The 20877-nt window shown below is 47.6% G+C and overlaps 1 protein-coding gene and 2 long non-coding RNA genes across 9 annotated transcripts in view; 1 reads left to right on the forward strand and 2 right to left on the reverse strand.

Moving 5' to 3' along the window:
* Positions 1 to 20877, forward strand: part of KCNMB2 (potassium calcium-activated channel subfamily M regulatory beta subunit 2) — a 307790-nt gene that overhangs the window by 279971 nt on the left and 6942 nt on the right. For 6 of the 7 annotated variants that reach the window (XM_083504569.1, XM_083504567.1, XM_083504572.1 and 3 more), the window contains 3 exons: positions 2320 to 2439; positions 8292 to 8462; positions 13405 to 13600. In XM_083504569.1, coding sequence (XP_083360695.1) covers positions 2320 to 2439; positions 8292 to 8462; positions 13405 to 13600 — 487 coding nt within the window. The remainder of the gene's footprint in view (positions 1 to 2319; positions 2440 to 8291; positions 8463 to 13404; positions 13601 to 20877) is intronic. The other variant, XM_083504570.1, reaches the window with a different exon arrangement.
* Positions 1 to 20877, reverse strand: part of LOC310707552 — a 345072-nt gene that overhangs the window by 99144 nt on the left and 225051 nt on the right. The window lies entirely within an intron of this gene.
* Positions 2443 to 8373, reverse strand: LOC310707538. Its single transcript, XR_014526556.1, has 3 exons — positions 8302 to 8373; positions 6436 to 6655; positions 2443 to 2530 (listed from the first exon to the last, which is right to left on the reverse strand). It is a non-coding gene; the product is annotated as an uncharacterized lncRNA (long non-coding RNA).

A 20877-nucleotide genomic window follows, 5' to 3' on the forward strand; every position in this document is an offset into this window, starting at 1 on the left:
AGAACAGAATGGGAATGGGGATTAATTGAAGCCAAGCCCAGGCAGAGGAGGAACGGTCCTTCTGTTGCTAAGATGGTGGTGATACCGCATACCAAACATAAGAAAGGTGGAGACCACAGTGCATCCAGTCCAGCAAGACATTATCAATGGCAGCCAGCCTGATGCTTGTGAGTTGCTTACAAGCAGGGCATCATGAACAACACAATAGCCTGGTTGGCTTTACAGAGGATAGCCCTGTGTTTGAAGGACTTCTCTGTTAATAGTTGGAGTGGCCACATCTCAGCCCCCCTGGATCCCAGGCCCCATGGGGAAGGGGGTTATGGGCATAAGAAGGATATTCCTCTCTTCTACCCTCCCTTTCCCCATTTGACATACTCGTTACCACCAAGTAAGAGATTAATTATTTGCCAGTCTGCCAGACCCTCCAAGTGTTCCCTACTTTCCAGGAACAGGCCCAGATTGACGGAAGCTTCCCCAGTTTCTGATTTTATCCCAGAATGCCCCACTTTTCCTTAGGACGTTCCTCTTTTCATCGGAAAAATGTGGAAGGGTATGGGGTTATCCACCATCACCACTCTCCAGTCATCTGAAGGCAGCCCTGTATAGGGAAGGGTTTTTTAAAAAATGTTTTATTATGTTTTCACATATGTCGGAAGCTGCCCAAAGCGGCTCAGACAACCCAGTCAGATGGTCGGGGTATAAATAATAAAATTATTGTTATGGAAAAGGTCATCCCTATTTTCATTGCAGAAATGTTGGAGGGCATGGAGATGCGGCTAGGGAATAGCAAAGAACTTGAAAGGAAACAGTGTTTATTATTATTTTGTTTGTTTGTTTGTTTGTTTGTTTGTTTATACCCCGCCCATCTGGCTGGGTTTCCCCAGCCACTCTGGGACGCTTCCAACAAATATTAAAATACAGTAATGCATCAAACATTAAAAGCTTCCCTAAACAGAGCTGCCTTCAGATGTCTTCTAAAAGTCTGGTAGTTGTTGTTCTCTTTGACATCTGGTGGGAGGGCGTTCCACAGGGTGGGCGCCACTACCGAGAAGGCCCTCTGCCTGGTTGCCTGTAACTTGGCTTCTCGCAGTGAGGGAACCGCCAGAAGGCCCTCGGTGCTGGACCTCAGTGTCCGGGCAGAATGATGGGGGTGGAGACTAGACCAAGGTGGTTTAGGGCATTAAATGTCAGCACCAACACTTTGAATCATGCTTGGAAACGTTCACCTTGCAGACTTCTAAGAAAAAAAATTCCTCTTTTGGTAGTCATTGAGCACTTGTCAAAATTGCTGTGACCTCCCTCCTCCACCAAACCGCTGCCAATCAGAGGATCACCATCCAGGAGATGGACTTTAACCACAACTTAAGCAACACCGCAGCTTTGGCAGCAGATCAGTGCATTCAGAATACACAGCAGATCCAGCATAATTGTTGTAACTCTTACGGTTGCTTAGAGCAAATGCACAAACAGAGGCTCCCATCAGGAAGCAACAGGGAGCACACAAGGCTTGCAGAGGCAGGCAGGAGAAGTGAAACATTCAGGGGCCGTATTTAACCATGACAGGGTTTACTATACAAGTTATTTCTCTTTTTTAAGCCACACTTGAGAAGGCGTCAGCATGAGGTGTTGTTAAGTCTGATAGAAGTTGGAGGGGAAAGAACGGTCCAGGAGAAGATGGAGAAGATACCGTATTTTTCGCCCTATAGGACGCACTTTCCCCCCTCCAAAAATGAAGGGGAAATCTGTGTGTGTCCTATGGGGCAAATACAGGCTTTCGCTGAAGCTTGGAGAGCGAGAGGGGTCGATGCGCACCGACCCCTCTCGCTCTCCAGGCTTCAGGAAGCTATCAGCAAGCCTGGGGAGCCCGCGGAAGTTCCCACAGGGCTCCCCAGGCTGCGGATAGCAGCCTGCCACCCGGCGCGCGGGGCGCCCTAAAGCAGAGCGCCCCTCGCGCCAGGCAGACATCTGCAGCGTGGGGAGGCCTGCGGGCCTCCCCATTTTTCCTGCGGGCCTCCCCAAATTTTTTCTTTATTTCCCCCCCAAAAAACTAGGTGCGTCCTATGGGACGGAGCGTCCTATGGGACGAAAAATACGGTAATAATTTAATGTCACTTGAACCTGCTGGATAGAAGAGGAAATAGGAAGTTCATCCCTGTTGTTTCGCACATTACGTGGAATCACCTAAAAGCCATTCGACACGGAGCAGGGCCTGCAAACATTGGACAATCCAACCAGGATTTGCCGCTTGGGTTTGAGGGATGCGATGGGGCCCATCAGGGTCTCAGCACGTGGTGATGGTGGCTGTCTGTTGCTTTCTAGGTCCTACCACCATCCCTCCAGGACCTCCACAGTAAGGAGAGGCAGCGGAGACCAATCCTCTAAGATGTTCATTTGGACCAGTGGGAGGAGCTCCACGTCGTACAGACACGACGAAAGAAGGTACGTGGCGTCTGTAGGCTGCTTTGAAATGTAGGATTGCCTTCCTTTAGGCCCACTTGCAGCCCGAAAGGTGGATGGGAGGAGAATGAAGCTGTGAACACATCATACATTTAAGCATACACACACACACCCAAAAAGAAACCTGGGAACTAGTTTGCTTAGGGTGCTGGAAATTCTTTGGGGTGCTTTTGAGTAGGTCAGTTTATATCTATGCTTCAAAATGTGCTTTAAATGAATGGTGCCTTCTGCTGGTTTTTTCCTCTTTAGCTTGTGCAAGCGTCAGTCTAAAGCACCTATTGGCTAGTGCTGGTGCCATCACCAGCCAACAAGATATTCCTTCCCTTCCTCTGTTCCACACTCTTTAAAAAAATTTTTTTTTAAAAGTTTTGAATTTCTGCTGCCTTTTTAAAAAAGAGACAGAACATTCCTGCCATATCACTACTTTAAAAAAATGTTTAACAGATTCTGCTTCTCCACTGCCATTCAGAACTGCCCCATCCGTTCAGAGACGTTTTGTCCTTGTCGTGGGGAGATAATTTTGTGGGGTTTTGGTAGAAGGAGGTTGTTCTGTGAAATGCTCTCCCCTCCCCCCAACACCGAACACATCTGTGCCACTATCTGACAGTGCGCAATTCGGATGGTACCAGTACGGTAATTTATCAGAGAACTAACTCAAAGTGGGCCTTGCTCTCACTGTATGTTAGGGATAGGGAACCTCAGGCTCAGGGGGGAAATTATTATTATTATTATTATTATTATTATTATTATTATTATTATTATTTAAACCCCGCCCATCTGGCTGGGCCTCCCCAGCCACTCTGGACAGCTTCCATAAAAACCAAAAATACAGTAAAATATCACACATTAAAAACTTCCCTGAACAGGGCTGCCTTAAGATGTCTTCTGAATGTCAGGTAGTTGTTTATCGCTTTGACATCTGATGGGAGGGCGTCCCACAGGGCGGGCGCCACTACCGAGAAGGCCCTCTGCCTGGTTCCCTGTAGCTTTGCTTCTCGCAATGAGGGAACCGCCAGAAGGCCCTCGGCGCTGGACCTCAGCGTCCGGGCAGAATGATGGGGGTGGAGACGCTCCTTCAGGTATACTGGACCGAGGCCATTTAGGGCTTTAAAGGTCAACACCAACACTTTGAATTGTGCTCGGGAACGTACTGGGAGCGAAACAAACACACACACATCCAGGCCACATTCCCTCCCAAGCCATGTTCCTGGCCAGCCTGGTTTTGTAGCCTCCAAGAGTGTTTCTACCTGGCTGGAATGCAGCCTTGAAGTCCGATAATGCTGCTTCCTTGCACTGGTGGAGGAAGAGGAGTGCGGGGGGAGTGCACTGCCCCCGGCGGCGTGATCCCGGTTGGGTGCCATCGCGGCTGTCCCCCCCCCCCCGCCTGCACTGGGTGCCATGTCCCCACAGGCGGTGTGCCTGTTGAAAAAAATGCCCCGGGGAAGGGTACCACCTTCCCCAGACACCAAGGCCTCTCTCTGGTGGTCACTCTCTGGCTGGAATCCTCCCTCAGTCCAGAGAGACCGGTAATAAGCGACCCCTCCCTCCTGAGAGGAGCACACTAATCTTCTGGCATTCCATGACAGAAGAAACAGTCCGTAGGCTAACACACTACTTTATTAAGACTGTACAACACGGAGCTAATACAAGTATGTCTGCTCTCCTGAGCAGCTACGGCTCGACTCTCAAGCTTCTACCTCAGAAGTGAAAGTACGTTCTCAAGTTACACGCTGAGAACTGAACACTGAGAACCAGCTGAGACTTCCTGTCTCACGCTCAGAGACATCACATGATGTAAACAATGTGCTGCTACCTCGCAGCTGGTGGGAACTCAATTCCCAACCTCGCCATGCCCCTGCGGGCAGCGCCCCATGCCCCAAGGACACACGCCCCGCCCCTGGGGGCAACCGCCACGCCCCCGGGATGCACACCAGCCCCGCCCCCGCCTGCTCTCCGCCCCCCCAGTGCCAGAGTATGAAGCTCCGTCACTGTTTCCTTGCCCGAATGAAGGATAGAGAAGGGTGCATGAGTGTGTGTAGAAATTAGCCCTAACGGTCAAAGGTAAAATTTGCATTAATAGCTCCACCCACTTTTGCCTGTGGCCCCTCCTACCACTGGTATGTGGCCCCCAGAAAGGAAAGTGGCCCTTGAATTCCCTTCCCCTGCTTTATGCAGACACCACCCCTCTCTCCTCTATGCTCTGGCACACCAGGAGGGCTAGGCGGGCAAGTGACGTGAATCTTTCACTGCTTCTCAGGTTTTGGAGACATTCTGAAGCAGCGAAAATCTCGCTGCATGAAATAAGGAGCTGCTTCCTTCTATCTCCCGTGTCAGAGGGCAGACGCGCCAGCTTTGGGGTGGCCGGTTGCACATGCATGATGTCACAAGCGCGACACACACACCCCAGTCCAGCCAGGCCTGCCAGGACACACGGACGTCCCTTTGAGAATCTCCAGAGCACCTTCCCGGAAGGCGCTCTGGTGATCGCGACGGAGAGTGTGGAGGGTTAAAGTCACCCTCCATGTCTCCTGCCACCACCTGACATGCTGGGGCTCACCCAGGGGTGACGGTAGTGCCAGAGGTGGCAGGGGGTGGTGGTCCTGTCAATATTGGAGGGGCTCAGCCCCCTGCATAGAAATCCTTCTGCCCTATATAGCTGGTGCACCTGTCAGAAGGTTTTCTGGTGGCCAGTAATGGATGGGTAACAGCAAATAACTGCTGGCTACCAAGGCTGTGTGGGCCCCTTTTTCCTAACTAATGACCTATCAGGTATTGTGAGTGGCAGAAGAGTGGAGCTCCACTTATTGCCAATAAACTCCTTAGCCTTTCTCCTACCACTCATCTATCGATGGAGCCATTCATCCAGAGGCTGGAGTATGGATTGCTTTCTTCTTCACCCAACCACATGCTGCATTTAGGGTAGTGAGGACAACTGAGTGAGGGGAGATCAAGGGCAAGACCTGCTCCATGTTCCTGGTGTCTTTCAGCTTTGGAAAATAAGTTTGCTCCTTCCTGCATTGCCTTCATCCACACAGCCTCAGGTTGGTCTTTCTTGTTGGTCATACAAGAGCACAACACAGAGCTACAGTGGAACCTCGGGTTGCGAACGTGATCCATGCAGGAGGCACGTTCGCAACCCACAGCATTCGCAACCTGCAGCGCCGCGTCTGCGCATGTACATGATGCAATTTGGTGCTTCTGCGCATGCACGAGTGCCAAAACCCAGAAGTAACCCGTTCCGGGTTTTGGCACGTCTGTAACCTGAAAACACGTAACCCGAAGCGTCTGTAACCCGAGGTACCACTGTATATTGAATCCTATCTGACGGCCCAGCAGTGTCCTCAAGGGCGTTTGCCAACTATATTACATATAAAAATGGATTTAATTGCACAGCAATAAAGTCAAACAGATAATAAAACAGCTACATCGGGTAAAAGGCAGCTTGCAAACAGCAGACACACGCAGTCACTATCACCGCCCGCTTTGGGATGTAACCAGGTCATAGAACCAACCTTCTAAATGTCAAAAGGTAACAAGCCAGGCAAGTCTCTCTAAGGAACAAAACTGGCAAGCAGGGAGCCAGCGCTGAAAAGGTCCTGCTCCTTCTAACTATTATCTTCATTTGGCTGTTGCCCTCAGAACAAGGGCTCATCAGGTGACTTAATTATATAGGGATATTACTACTCTGAGGAGGAGGTAGAGGATAGTAGGCCTCAAATCTCATAGTCAAGAACCACTGTTCCCGCTATGCCTGCTATTTGTCTCCCTGGCTGGCCGAATTTTATGTTTTGGTCAAGGGGCCAGGTTTGGGTGAAGGGCTGCCAGTTGCTGACCCTCAGGCTTTGCCTTTAAGGTGCTTTGCAAGCAATTAATAGGTTTCTGGCGCTTGGTTTTCCGGGGCCAAGCAAGCCACCACAACTCTTTACACACGAGCTGGGCTTTCCATCGCCTTGTTGATGGATGCTTTTTTCTACTTACCTGCCAGTTATTCTCTCTCTCTCTCTCTCTCTCTCTCTCTCTCTCTCTCTCTCTCTCGCTTTATTACTTTTTCCTCTGTGCATTTCATGGCTCATAGCCCCCTCGTAGAAAGACGCTTGCGGCCCTTTTCAATTAGCAGTCTTGTTTCTCAGCCGTCCCTTCGAATCCCGTTTACATTCCGGTGACGTTGTTGACTGACTGCACTGTGCCTGTTTTATGTCTACAGAGTGACACAAGTTATGTCGCACGATGGGCTTAATGTTCCGTAACGGCATGGCAATTGTTGCCTTTTCTGCCTGCTCTCATTTGGTAACGACGCAAATTCTCGATAGCAAGCTATCATGGTTAAATACATTTTGATAAATAGCCATAGCTGGGCAACGCTTGCTTACATCACTTCACCAAAGGAAATGAAGCTCACCTTACGCAGTCTAGCATACATTGCACTAAATAATATTCTTAACCTGGTAGCCAGAGAAAGGTGCAGTCCTAAGGCTATATCCAACAGGATGAGTGGGAGGGTTAGGATCCAGTGGATCTCTGGCTATGCCCACATCAATATCCAGCTAACGCCTCCTATCCGTGCAAGGATTCCCACTTGTACGACAGGGGTTTCCCCTGTCAAGACTCAAGGTGAGCTGAACTACGTATTATGGAGGGGGAGCTGAAATGGAGCCAACATTTTTGGCAGCATCCCTGCGTTTCTGATCAGGCTCAGAGCCACCTGATTCTTGCAAAAAGTGGTGTCTCCACGGCCCCAGGTTCAATCCCTAGAATCTGCAACTTTAAAAGGATCCTCCTGTCATAAGTGTCAAGGGAGACCCTCTGCCTGCAAGCCTGGAGAAAATGGACAATATGGGGTTCAGTGGGTTCAGGCCACTTCCTGTGTCCCTCTTCTGTTGATTTCTTTTACATTTGAAGCACTGTATCTTATCATTTTATTCCTATAATTTAGATATCCTGTCCTTCTAGTTCACAATATACTCAAGGCAGCTCGGAAGGATTTAACATATCATAAAATGGAATAATCAAGCAAATCCCAGCAGTAAAACAGGGATGAGTAAAAAGTAGCAGTCAATTTCAAAAAGCATTAAGAGCCAGGACTTAAAAAAAAATCCAACTAAAATAAAAGTTTTCAAAGCTCACTTGCAAGTGGGCAACCATGCGGTCTGGCAGCCATTCTCTCCTGGGAGGCTGTTTCACAATCCGGGAGCCACCACCGAAAAGGCTTTGTTCCTTTTTGGTGGAGGATACACAGAGAGGTGCTTCAGTAAGATACTTAGATTTCCAACCACTGAGAGCTCAAAACCAGCACTGTGAATCGAGCAACTGGTCAAGTTGATGAAGGACCAGTGAAATATGAGCCAATCCGTTGGCACCAGCCAACCACATTCAGCGACCACATTCTGGACAATTTGGATTTTTCAGACTATTGTTAAGGGAAGTCCCACATAAAGCACATTTCAGTAATGCGGCCAGGAAATTTGTGCAACGCGAAAAGCAGGGTCCAGCTTTGAGAATTGCCATTCAGTCGCAGAACACGTTTTGCAAGATGCTCCCGTGAGATTGCTCTAGTGTGAGTGATTTAGGCCTTTGCAAACAATCTGCAAATCACCCCCTCTACAGCTGAAAACATTTCATCGACAGATGTCTGTGGCACATTTCGGGTGCCAGTGATTTCTTTCCCCCCCCCCACGACCAGGTCTGAGCAAACTGTTTAGGAAACATCAGCTGTGGAAACCTTACAAGACTGCTCTCCCGTGAGACAGGCCCTGGCAGCGGAACTGTCAGTCCTTTTAGAGGGTTTATTGATTAAGTGTGAACTCCACATAAGAATGTATTGTTTTCAACCTCAGAAATATTTACCAAAAAATCAGGGATCATGATCTGCTGGACAAAAGGAAAACAGTCACCGCTCTCAAAGCAGGGGAGGACCGGGCCATACTGCTGGGACTGACTATGATGGTGTGTTCGATTATGATGTACTTCCTCCTGGGAATCACGCTGCTGAGGTCATACATGCAAAGGTAAATGCTTTTCCCCTCTCTCACACACAGTAAAATTGTTTTGAGGGGCGGGAGCAAGGCTGAGGGGTGAACAATTGGATAAGGAGCTAGTGGAACTACCTGGCTTTGTTACTAACAGGTAATATGGGTCTGAGATGCTGTGGGGCATACCCTCCAACATTTATCCGATGAAAACAGGGACGTCCCATTCCATAATGATAATTTTACTATTTATACCCCACAAACCTTACTGGGTTGCCGCAGCCACTCTGGGCAGCTTCCAACATATATAAAAATATAATGAAACAATAAACATTTTTAAAAACTTCCCTATACTGTACAGTCAAACCTAAGTTCCTGAACACCTTCGTTTTGGAACGTTTCAGCTCCCAAACGCTGAAAACCCAGAAGTAACGACTCCAGTTTTTGAATGATTTTTGGAATCCGAACTTCTTCTGAGCCTCGTTTTTCATTTTTTCTCCATTGACTTTGCAGCCAGCCCATTGATCCTCGGTTTTTGAACTTTTCGGAAGCCTAATGGTCTTCCAGAACGGATTAAGTTCGAAAACCGAGGTTCCACTGTACAGGATTGCCTTCAGACGGCTCAGGGGTCGGATAACTCCATGCCCTACCCAACATTTCCCTAATGAAAATAGGGATATCCTACCATACCCTCCAACATTTCTCCAATTAAAACAGGGACGTCCTAAGGAAAAGCGGGACCTTCTGGCATCAAATCAGAAACCGGGACAGCTTCTCTAAATCAGGGACGTCCCTGGAAAATAGGGACACTTCGACAGTGAAATTGGCATGTTGTGAATTTTGGGCAAATGACCATGTGAAGGACACTTGTAGAAGTGTGAGCTTTGTGGGTGCTGAAGCAGTCACACCATTCCTTCAACACTGTATGAATCATTTAATTATTATTATTATTAATATTAATTAATTAATTAATTAATTATACCCCACCCATCTGGCTGGGCTTCCCCAGCCACTCTGGGAGGCTTCAAACAAAATATTAAAATGCAGTGATCCATCAAACATTAAAAACTTCCCTAAACAGGGTTGCCTTCAGATGTTTTCTAAAAGTCAGATAGTTGTTGGTTTCCGTGACATCTGATGGGAGGGCCTTCCACAGGGAGGGCGCCACTACAGAGACGGCCCTGTGCCTGGTTTCCTGTAGCTGCACTTCTCGCAGGGAGGGAACCGCCAGAAGGCCCTTGTCACTGGACCTCAGTGTCCGGGTGGAACGATGGGGGGTGGAGACGCTCCTTCAGGTATACAGGACCGAGGCCATTTAGGGCTTTAAAGGTCAGCACCAACACTTTGAATTGTGTTCAGAAACGTACTGGGACTATTTCCACAATAGTCCTTCATTCAAACATTCTATGATTGATTGCACTGCATTGCATTTATATATGCTTTTTCTGCCAAGGCACCGAAGGTGGTTTACATAAATAAATGTTACAAAATGTCAAGTTGGCCCGAAGAGGGACGAGTCCAACTGGAGAACGCCTCTCTCACTTTCTTCTTCCTTCCCATGGGGCAGATGGTGTCAGCAGTGGTGTAGCGTGGGTAGTCAGCACCCTGGGCAAGGCAAGTAATTTGCGCCCCCTAACCCGTGGATTTGCGCCCCCTAACCCGTGGATTTGCGCACCCTAACCCTAACCCCCAGATGTTGAGCCCGGTGCGGCCGGCCCCCCCTGCACCCCCCCACGCTACGCCACTGGGTGTCAGTTGAGCGCCTATGAGCTTTAAGCATTTGCTGTGATACAGAGTTGGAAAGGTTGCCACCAAATACTTGAGCCACCAAACAAGCAGGGCACTTTATTTATTGATAGTGTACAACTAAACCTAGAAGAAAAATGGCTGCCATTCTGGGGTGCACTTCTCGTATCCGGTTACACTGTGTTCCCCCTATGCAAAACCAAGCATCACTTCAGTTCCTACTCTACTCTAGAGCAGGCCTGGCTCACTTAGGATCCATCTATTCATTTACAATATAGGGTTGTGTTTTCATTTTAAAAGTGGCACAGGACACCCCTCACAGCAATGGAGACATGGGCAGAGCTTGCTACCACAACAGTACTCAGTTCCTAGTGGGGGGATTTAGCCTCATATATTTTATCTCCTTCCTTTGTCATTGTTTAGCCTTGGATTAAGCGGCACAGCAGAGAAATGAAAAGATTTGGCAGCCTTTCCCTCACAGTATGAGGTTTCGGCTAATATCCTTATCGGCTAATCTATGTCCCACTGAAGTCCATAAAACGTTGAGCGTCTATCACCGTAAAATACAGCCCTGGCCTAATTCAGCAGGGAGCGGCAGTAATAATCAGCGGCCTAGAGAAAACTATAAGCTTTCAAATGGAAGGAAAATGGAAGTTTAATTTGTAAAAAGGATCAAGCTATTTTGCAGCACTTTGAGGGGTTATTTCTTCCTTCTGGCGTAAGACTAATGCCTTCCTCCGCACAAGTGGAAATCCTGCTGATCTATGTAATAATTTTCCTCAAAGTGAGACACTCACTACATATCCTAGCAATAATTTTGCTAGGGATGAGATCACTTGTGTGTTTTTTCTGCTTCATCTTTCCTGCAGCCCTTCTGCTTGCTTGCTCCCCATAGGCATCTTGTGTTATGGGGGTGCTGGACAAGATGGGTCACTGACCTGACCCAGTGAGGATTTTCTTTGGTTCTTAAATTATTGGGGTTCTTTATCTTCAAAACAGACTTGGACCAGATAGGCCTTCAAATAGAGGCTAGCTTCAGTTGGAAGACTGTCCCAGCCCTTCAGATGGAGGCAGGTCCTAGGACATGTTGCCATCCCGTTGAATTTATCTGACCCCTTTTTAAAGCCATAAACAACCCCCCCACACAGACACAAAACATTCTGCCTCACTGGGATCTTGTCAGACTCCACTACTTTCTAGACCGTATGATGCTTTGATATTCATGGAAGGAGTCTGGAGTGCCATGTGGGTTAACAACATCACCAGTGATTGCAGAGGAATAATTTGACCTTAACTGTAATTGGCAGGGATGTCTAATTAAGGATCCCTGAAAAGAGGGTGGTTTTGGAATTTAAATACCACTGGCTTCCTAGCCAGGTTTCTCTCTAAAGGTTTCCGAGGCACAACAGTTTCTACAGATCTTTGCTGAAATGATTTAGGAAACGTTACTCAAATTATGGGGAGAAGGGAGAAGGAAGCTGTCATTTGTAACATGGCCTGCAGTTTTGGGCTACGTAAACCTGAGCACAGGGAGACTTGCATCAGCATTAGCAGGGCTGTCTTCAGCATATGCGGGGCCGGGGTGCAAAGACCCACCCACCCACACCCCAGGTTGCCCAGTCCCAGGCGCGCAGGAGGGCAGAGCCGGCTGGCCACCTCAGCATCTCACTGGCTTGGTTGCCCCCGAACTCGCAGTTCAGAGCCACCTGCAGCAGAAGAGCCTGCCATGGCTCTCCGACCGACAAGTGGGCTCTTCCCCAGACTCAACTCTCAGGCTCTGGACTCTTGGCCTGGCGCCCCTGAGATCTCGGCGCCTGAGTGCGCTGCACCCCTAGCGCCTATGGGTAAGATGGCCCTAAGCATTAGGAGGAATAGTTCATACCTTCCAACCAGGGCTTTTTTCCGGCTGAAACTAAAGGGAACTCAGTTCCGTCACCTCTCAGGTGGGCGCCAGTACCATTATAAGAGAACAAGGGAGGTGGTTATGGTGAGTTCCAGCAACTCTTTTTTGTATAAAAATAGCACTGCCTCTGACATATCTCTGATTAAATAGGGATGTCCTGCCATACCCTCCAACATTTATCGCATGAAAATTGGGAGGTCCTAAGGAAAAGTGGGACGTTCTGGGATCAAATCAGAAACCAGGACGGCTTCTGTAAAGCCGGGACTGTCGCTGGAAAATAGGGACACTTGGAGGGTTTGATCGTTTTTAAAAGCCAAACCAGTTGAAGAGATAGATTAGATAGATAGATAGATAGATAGATAGATAGATAGATGATAGATAGATAGATAGATAGATAGATAGATAGATAGATAGATGATAGAGACAGACAGACAGATATCCCAAACACCTGTGAATGTTTAGCAGAAACCTGTCATAAGCAGACACAGTTGAATGAAGCAGACAAAACCCAGAAAGAAAATTCTGGTAAAATTGTATTAAATAACATAAGAAGAGCCCACTGGATTAAGCCCATTAATGGCCCATCTAGTCTAGCATCCTGTTCTCACAGTTCCCACGAGATGCCTGTGGGAAACCTGCCATCAGGATTTGAGCACAAGAGCCTCTCCCTCTGTGGTTTCCAGCAACTGGCATTCGGAAGCATTGCTGCCTCCAGCTGGAAACCATTGGTAGCCTCATTCTCCCCCAACAATTTTTCCAATCCTCTTTTCAAGCCATCTAGGGAGGGAGAAAAACTTCGTTTTGGTGGCTCTTTTCTCAGCCTTATTTACTTATCTAATTGCCATTTTGTGGTTCGCCTCAGGTTTTCCCAGACCACATCCAGGAAACAGGAAACAAAATGTCATCAACAACTTTGACACACAACACACACACACACACAAAACCTCAACAATTTTGTCCTGATTTTCACTTTGGGGGATATGGCAACCCTACTAAATGTCCTGGGCTGGTCCTGAATGGATTACATTCAAAAACCGAGGTACCACTGTAATAGTTGCAATAGTAATAGACAGCATAAAAATAATCATAATAACAGTCCCCACCCCTTTAACAGGCCATAGATTATTTAATGGCCAAAATCAGCATGTATAGCCATATATAATAGGTCAACACCAGTACTTTGAATTCAGCCCAGAAACTAATTGGCTGCCCATGGCGTTACATGCTCAAACCATCTTGTTCTGGTGAGCAATCTGGCCACGGAATTTTGCGGTATTCCAACCTTTTAAGCCTTTTCTCTGTCCAAATTCTCTTCCCCTCTTTCCTGGCCAGTGTTTGGACAGCAGAGACGCAGTGCACGCTCCTCAACATCTCTATCACAGAAACCTTCAACTGCTCGTTCAGCTGCGGTCCGGACTGCTTGAAAACCTCTCAGTACCCGTGTTTGCAAGTGTACGTCAACGTATCGTCTTCGGGGCAAAAGTGCTTGCTTTACCACACAGAAGAGACAATGAAAATTAATTCTGAGGTAAGAACAAATCCAATTGCTCATCCATTTTCAGTGCAAATGGACTCGATATTTGCTAGGCAGGGGAGCTGGAGAACCTGTGGTCTTCCAAATGTTGCTGGACTGCAAGGCCCATTAATCCTGACCATTGACCATGCTGGCTTGAGGTGAAAGGAACTGGAGCCCTTCGACATCTGGAGGGCCACAGGACCCCCATCTCTGGTTTATATTGACTGACAACAGCTCTACGGGTTCCAGGCTGTAGTTTTTCACAGCACTGCCAAGGGATTCCCGGATAGAGCCTGGGGCCTTTGGCATACAGAACATGTGTTCTGACGCCAAGCTACAGCCCTATTTCCTTCCATACTGAAAAGAGAACGAGCTTTACAATGCAGAGAGTATATATTTGTGTGTAGAACGCTGCCTGCTGGACTGCAAGTACATCTGTACCAATGCCACATTACCTGCACATCACAGCGCCGTTCTGTAATGTGCATCTCTCTCTCTCTCTCCAGATGGCTGTTTGTCTGTCTTTGTGTAAAGGGGCACAGTAGGTCCCTCAACTCTGCACGGATGATGTTCAGGCAAATGTATCTATTCATTATCTATACCCAGGCACTCAGAGATGCAGCAGTCCTTGTTACACAGAGATTTAATTGCCTGAGATAGGGTGAAATCAGATACTAGAGCCCAGATCCCAGTAATTGCTGGCAGATGTATAATTGCAAACGCCAGCATAACAAACGTTGGGTTAACAGCCTGTTTTGTGATGTTCCACTGGCACAGCAGGAGGTCCGCCCCACAGCAAGCACACACGGAGGCGCTGCGATGCTTCAGGCCTTTCTAGGCAATTGTTTCGACCCGTTTTGCAATGAGAGCGCAGCTGCTCTTCAGTCATTGCAGCCGCTTCAGCATCTACAGCCAGAGCGTGAAGCTCACTGAGTGCATGGGGTGAGACACTGCCACTCCACCTGCCTTACAGGAATGTTGTGAGAATAAAACGAGAATAAAACGAGTGCTTTTCCTTCAGCCAGAGCACACCTGAGTGCAGTTCTGGCACCTCTCAGGTGGGCACCATTGAGGGCTAACGCCCCACCACCACCCGTTTCTTTCCTTTACATTCTTCTGAAAAACCCAAAATGAGCATTTCAAGTCAAAATGGAAGACAGCCAGCGTGTGCAAGTCCACACTTTTTTTTAGATCTATGACTCCACCTAGATCCTAGCTGTGACTGGTCAAGCTACAGGCTATATATATATATATATATATAGTGATGGGATATATAGATATATACCGTATTTTTTATATATATATAGTGATGGGATATATAGATATATACCGTACTTTTTGCTCTAAAAGATGCATCAGACCATAAGACACACCTAATTTTTGGAGGAGGAAAACAAGTAAAAAAATATCCTGAATCCCAGAAACCAGAACAGCAAGAGGGATCTCTGTGCAGCAATCCCTCTTGCTGTTCTGGCTTCAGCGAAAGCAATGCAAGGCCTCTTCAGGGCAGGGGGAGCGTTCCTCCCCCTGTCCTGAAGAGGCTTTGCCCGGCTATCCCAGAAGGCAGAACAGCAAGAGGGATCGCTGCACGATCGCTGTTCTGACTTCTGGGATAGCTGCGCAGCCTGCATTTGCTCCATAAAGCACACACACATTGCCCCTTACTTTTTAGGAGGGGGAAAATGCATCTTATAGAGCAAAAAATACGGAAGATATTATTAAATTTTCTAATTTGCATTTCAAAATATTTGTTTAAACTACCTTAAAATATCAATGACTTCCCTTCTTCTCTTTCCATGGTTCATTTTGCATACCATACATCCCTGCATATTTTACATGAACTAAACCACTCAGGAATCCATTGTTACATCCATCAAAACTTAGTTACACTGTTGAATTTATCTTAATGCTACCAGCGTTTTTAAATGAACACAATTTTCACTCATATATTCAGTAAACATTTTCCAGTCTTCTTTAAATGTACATTCTTCTTGTTCTCTTATTCTACATGTTAAATCTGCAAGCTGCACATATTCCATGAGTTTAAGTTGTCATTCTTCTTCAGTTGGGACCTCACTCGTTTTCCATTTGGGAGCTAACGAAACACAGGCTGCCGTAGTAGCATACATAAATAGTATTTTTTGACACCTGGGAATTTCCCTCTGAATTATCCCCAACAAAAAGGACTCTGGTTTTATTTTGTTTTTTGAAAGGTACTTTTAAACATTTTTTTCAATTCATTATATATCATTTCCCAATACACTTTTACAAGTCTACCACATATGATAAAATGTACCCTCAACCTCATTACATCTCCAGCACTTATCTGGAGATGCACTTATGATTTGGACTTATACATTTTAGCAAGTCTGTTTGGAATTAAATACCATCTATAAATCATTTTCAGGTAGTTCTCCTGAACATGCTGTGAATTTTAGGTCGCTGTTCCAAAGTTTTTCCCAGAGAAGCAGCGATGGGCTTTAAGCTTTCTGGCCAGGCCTCTATCATTGCACTTGCGCTTATTTGCACGAGGGCCCTTCCAAGCTGCCCCAGCCACCTGCCTGAATCTAACAGAACGAGGGAGGGGGTGCGTTTATTTGACGTGCACCAGACAGCGGCGTAGTGTGGGTTATCAGCACCCGGGGCAAGGCAAGTAATTTGCGCCCCCTAACCCGGGGCAAGGCAAGTAATTTGCACCCCCTAACCCCTAACCATGGTCATTAATACTGACGGCTCTACTCTGGGGCAAACCTCGTGGTGACTACTGCCCTCCGTGGTGTTGTTTTTGTAATTAAAGGACCCCTGCCTGGGGACTGGGATTTGCCAAGGGAGCTGGAAATTGCAGTTCAGTGGCGGGTCAGGGGGAGAGGGTCCCTTCTGCGTCTGGGTGCCGCGGGCCCCTTTGCGCCAAGACGCGCGTCTTTGGGTGTCGCGGCGCAGCCTTCTCGGTCTCCCTCCCTGGCCCGGCTAGTCCCGACGCGGCTTCTTTCTGGCACAGGGAGGGGGCGGCTCTGGGGCCAGTGCGTCGACCGGCCGCGGGTGCGGGGGCCCCGTCGGGGCGGGTGGGCGGTCTTGGCGCGCAGGCACTAGAGCACAGGTGGCTCCGGCTGGGCGCTTCATTCGCCGCCGATGGCGCGTTTGGCGGGCTGCGCGCATCCAGACAGCGACCCGAGCCTGGGCGGCGTGGCGCTTGGTGCCGGAGCCTCCGCCCGCAGCGCCCCGTCGGGAGACACGGCCAGAAGGAGCCTCGAGCCGGCTGTCGGACGCGGTTGAAGCAGCCAGGGCGGCGTGGCAGGCGGCGGCTCCTCGGCGACTCCACGCAGCCAGCCCAGTGCGCTGGCCAAGCCCCGCAGGCGAACGCTGCCCGTCGGTGAGGAGGGACCGCGGCGAGCGCTGAGAGCCGCTGCCAGCTCGTCGGTTCCACGAGACATGGGGCTCTGCTACAGCCTGCGCCGGAGGCTCTTCGGTGACTCCGGAGGCAGCGAGCGCGCCCCCCCCCCAGAAGTTGCGGCCGATGCGGCCGGCCCCCCCCCCTGCACCCCCCACGCTACGCCACTGGCAGCAGAACCAGGGGCAGCCCCCAAACCAGCCAGGGAGGCAGCTTGCCATAGTTTGTAGCCCCTCTGTGGGTCGTGAATGCAGCCGTTGTCAAACCATCATCTTTTCAGAGCTGCCTCAAGTCGCCTGGCGACTTACTGTAAGAGCTTCATGGTAAGTTCCAGCACCTATTTTTCTTGGGGGAAAAGCACTGAAAAGAACAAAGTATGCTTAGATATCCCAGGTGAAGGGTGGGATAAAAATGTAATAAGTTTCCATTTTTGGCTCGAACAGCAGTTCTTTCCCCAGTGCTCAATACAGCGGTATTTGAACACTGGATAAAATGTGATTATTCCTTGTGTAGGGAATTGAGAGGGGTAAACACACCTTGGGGCCTGTGTGCTGTCAGGGGAAACATACACAACAATGCCTGTCTACCAGCCATTCCCACCCACCCGCTGCTGAAGCAGCAGTGGCATTTTCTGGGACTTTGCACGCTGCACCGAGGGAGGCAGAGAAAACACTTGCCATTTTTCATTCTTCAAAATGCCCATCGTTATTCCATTGTAGAGACAGAACGTAGATCTTGGCCTGCAAAAAAAAGAAGAAGAAAGGTGGTTCAGAGAGTGGACCTTTTTTTATAAAAAAAAGCCTCTGCTTGCCTGACACTCTATCTCTCCATCCCACACTGGATGCAACCAAACCAGAGGTCTCAGTATAGCCAATATTAATCCACAGCATTGCTCCAGTGGCGGGTGGCAGAATCCAAAATAAGACCTTTCTTTTTGTACCAACTAAAATGGCACAAAATAGTGAGCAAGCTTTTGCATTGTGCTTCAAGCCCCAAAACCCATCCCCCATGGAAATAAAGACAGTGGAGACAGAATTTAGTTTAAATGTTAATGGGCAATTTTTGGCCACAACTTTATTAAAATACACAGATGTGACTGGTATTGGCTTAGACATTGGTATCAAACTATAGCTGGCTTCTGCCCCACCCTGCAGGAAGCCTGGAAGGGTAAACAACCAGCAGGGGGATCTCCGTCAGTGTATATTGACTGGTGCTCACCCCTGGGATTCCCAGGGGTCCTGGCATGGCCCTAGCCGCTCTTTGGACGAGATCCAGATCCCCGGATTCCTTTAACGGAATACCCTATTCATTGGAGGGGCAGGTAATGGCCGCACCGCACCTCCCCACATTCCCCTAAACCAATGCCTAACCGCCAAACCTTACAAAGCTGTGACGATTGCTAAGAGGTAGGCAAAAACCAAGTGGCCACAGCCAATCTGCCACATTGGAAAAAATTCCTACCTGGCCGCCTTTCCAAAACAGGCGACCAACCAAAGTCCAAAGCAAGGCCAAACACGACCTAATTAACAGGTGGGCGGACGGGTGTTCGGCAGCGCGAAGAAAAACTAAGGTTCAGTTATGCAAGGATTACAGGGCTGGATAAACAACAATGGTAGTTCTCGTGTTTAGTTGTTGTTGCTGCTGCTGCTGTTTTAAAAACATCTGTATTTCACACTCACATAAACACCACGGGAGCAATTGCTAGCAGAAAAACAGCTAGACGGGAAACGGTTAAATAGCAATTATGCCATTCCTTCTGCCAAGCTTATCACCTCCCAGTACCAGGCTCCTTTAAGGGCTTTTTAATGTGTCAGATAAAAGTTTCCCCTGGCTGCCTGCAATGTCTGGTTTGGCCCTTAGCTGCTATGCTACATTAGCTCTTGAAATCTCAAAGAGTTTCTGCCTGTTTTTATTCACACTTAAATCCCCCCAGCTGCTGCTTCCTCTTAATCTAATGCAGGTACAGTTAATGCTTGCTTGACTCAAGGCTGTTTTTACAGGTTATGATTGCCTCTCTAGGGCTTCCTCTCCTTTATCGTTCCCCATCCCGCCCTCTGACATACCATTGTGCAAACTGAATCCCAAATCAGTTTTGTTAATGCAACATCCCTTGATGGTAATGCTTGACTTCTTGACCTAGAATGGAATTTAAAATACTCTTGCCGAGTCCTCCAGCAAATCCGCTCTAGGCAGAGATGTTCCGTGTTCATCTCAGAGGCAAGACAAGCTCCGTACCCAAAGAAGTTCCTAACAGCAACTAGGACACAACCATGCTGTTGTTGACTTCCAATTTTTCTGGGCGTGGTTACTCAAACTCCAGGCCTGGTGTGCCCTTGAACCACTCTCCTCCACCCGTCGTGCATGTATCTTAAGTGGCTGAACTAGTAAGGCACTGAAAAAGCTCAAGATACACATTGATCTACCCACACTTAGTTGTTATCTCTGAGAAATGTAGAAAATAACAGGATATATTTATACAAATACTTCAAACTTACACGACCCCTTAAAAATTAGCTGATGAAGGTGAGTATATCGAAACAGGGCCCTGTCCTGGTTTCTGATCCATAACTGACTTCTAACTTCTGCTCAATGATTGAAACTAAGATCTTCACGTCAAATCTGACTATGGACTAACAGGAACTTATATCTGCTCATAAACTCTTATACTGTAATGAATTATTGTGTTATACATATCTTTATGAGTTTGAGTTTGTAATCTCTATTCGAGTTTGTAATCCTTGTCAGAATACATACTTTTCAATGGATTAGTTTTTGTTACAGTTGACTATTGTTTTGCGAGTAGGGACCACTCCCACTATTGAAACTTATATTGGCCAGAGTTCTTGGTGTGCTTTTTTCTTGAACTAGTAAGGCAGCAGGTAGTTAGAGCTAGAGACCATGGCAGGTGGAGCCACTAATTTCCAGTTTTGTCCCCATCTTCCTCCCTGTTGAGTTCTGCAACGGCATAGGGAAGAGCCTGCTGTCTTGGGCCAGTGACCCACCTAGTTCAGCACCTTGTTCTCACTGTGACCAACCAGGTGCCTGTAGGAATCCATCAAGCAAGACCCAAGAACACGAGTTCTCTTCCCTCCTGTGGCATTCAGAAGCATTACTGCTTCTGACAATGAAGGCAGAGTGTAACCATCCTGGCTAGTCACCATTGATAGCCTTTCCCTCCATGATTTTGTCCTCCAATCCTCTTTTAAAGTCTTGGAAGTTGGCGAGCATCACTGCGTGAGTTCCATAATTGGGCGAATCCTTTCTTTCATCTGTCCTGAATCTTCCAACTTTCGCCTTCATTAGGCGTCCATGTGTTCTAGTGTTATGTGAGAGGAATAATAATAATAATAATTCTCTATCCACTTTCTCCATGCCGTGCAACACTGAAACTAAGGAGGAGGAATGGACTATGCAGAATTAGATAAATTAACAGGAAGGATTCGAAACCTGCGGGATCAGATTCTTAGAAGCCTGGAGTAAATATATGAACTATTTGAAAAGGAATTGTGATGAACAGATTACGCTAGTAGGATTGCAAGAAGTTTTGTAAGGTGAATTATCTGAAATGTTACAAGAAAGACTATGAAAAGAATTATTAGTTGAGGACAATTAAATGCAACACAGAAATTAAGAAATGCAGAATAAGTGATAAAGAACAGAAAATCATCAGAGGTGTTGACGGAAATCTAAAACATTTTATAAGATGAGAAGATGTGTTGTATGACTGTTGGAACTGATATGTTAAAAAATAAATAAAAATGTGTGTGTGTATATATATATAGAAACTAAGGAGGAGGAAGCTGGCTAACAGGGCGACTCCCTGTTCTGGTTGTAAGTAAGAAGGCAGGCAGGTGGGGTCTGGCTGAGGGCAGCTTGAATTTGGTGGGGCAGTGTCCCATTT

The sequence above is a fragment of the Podarcis liolepis genome (assembly GCF_965112155.1).
Source record: "Podarcis liolepis genome assembly, chromosome: 5".
Lineage (NCBI taxonomy): Eukaryota > Metazoa > Chordata > Lepidosauria > Squamata > Lacertidae > Podarcis > Podarcis liolepis.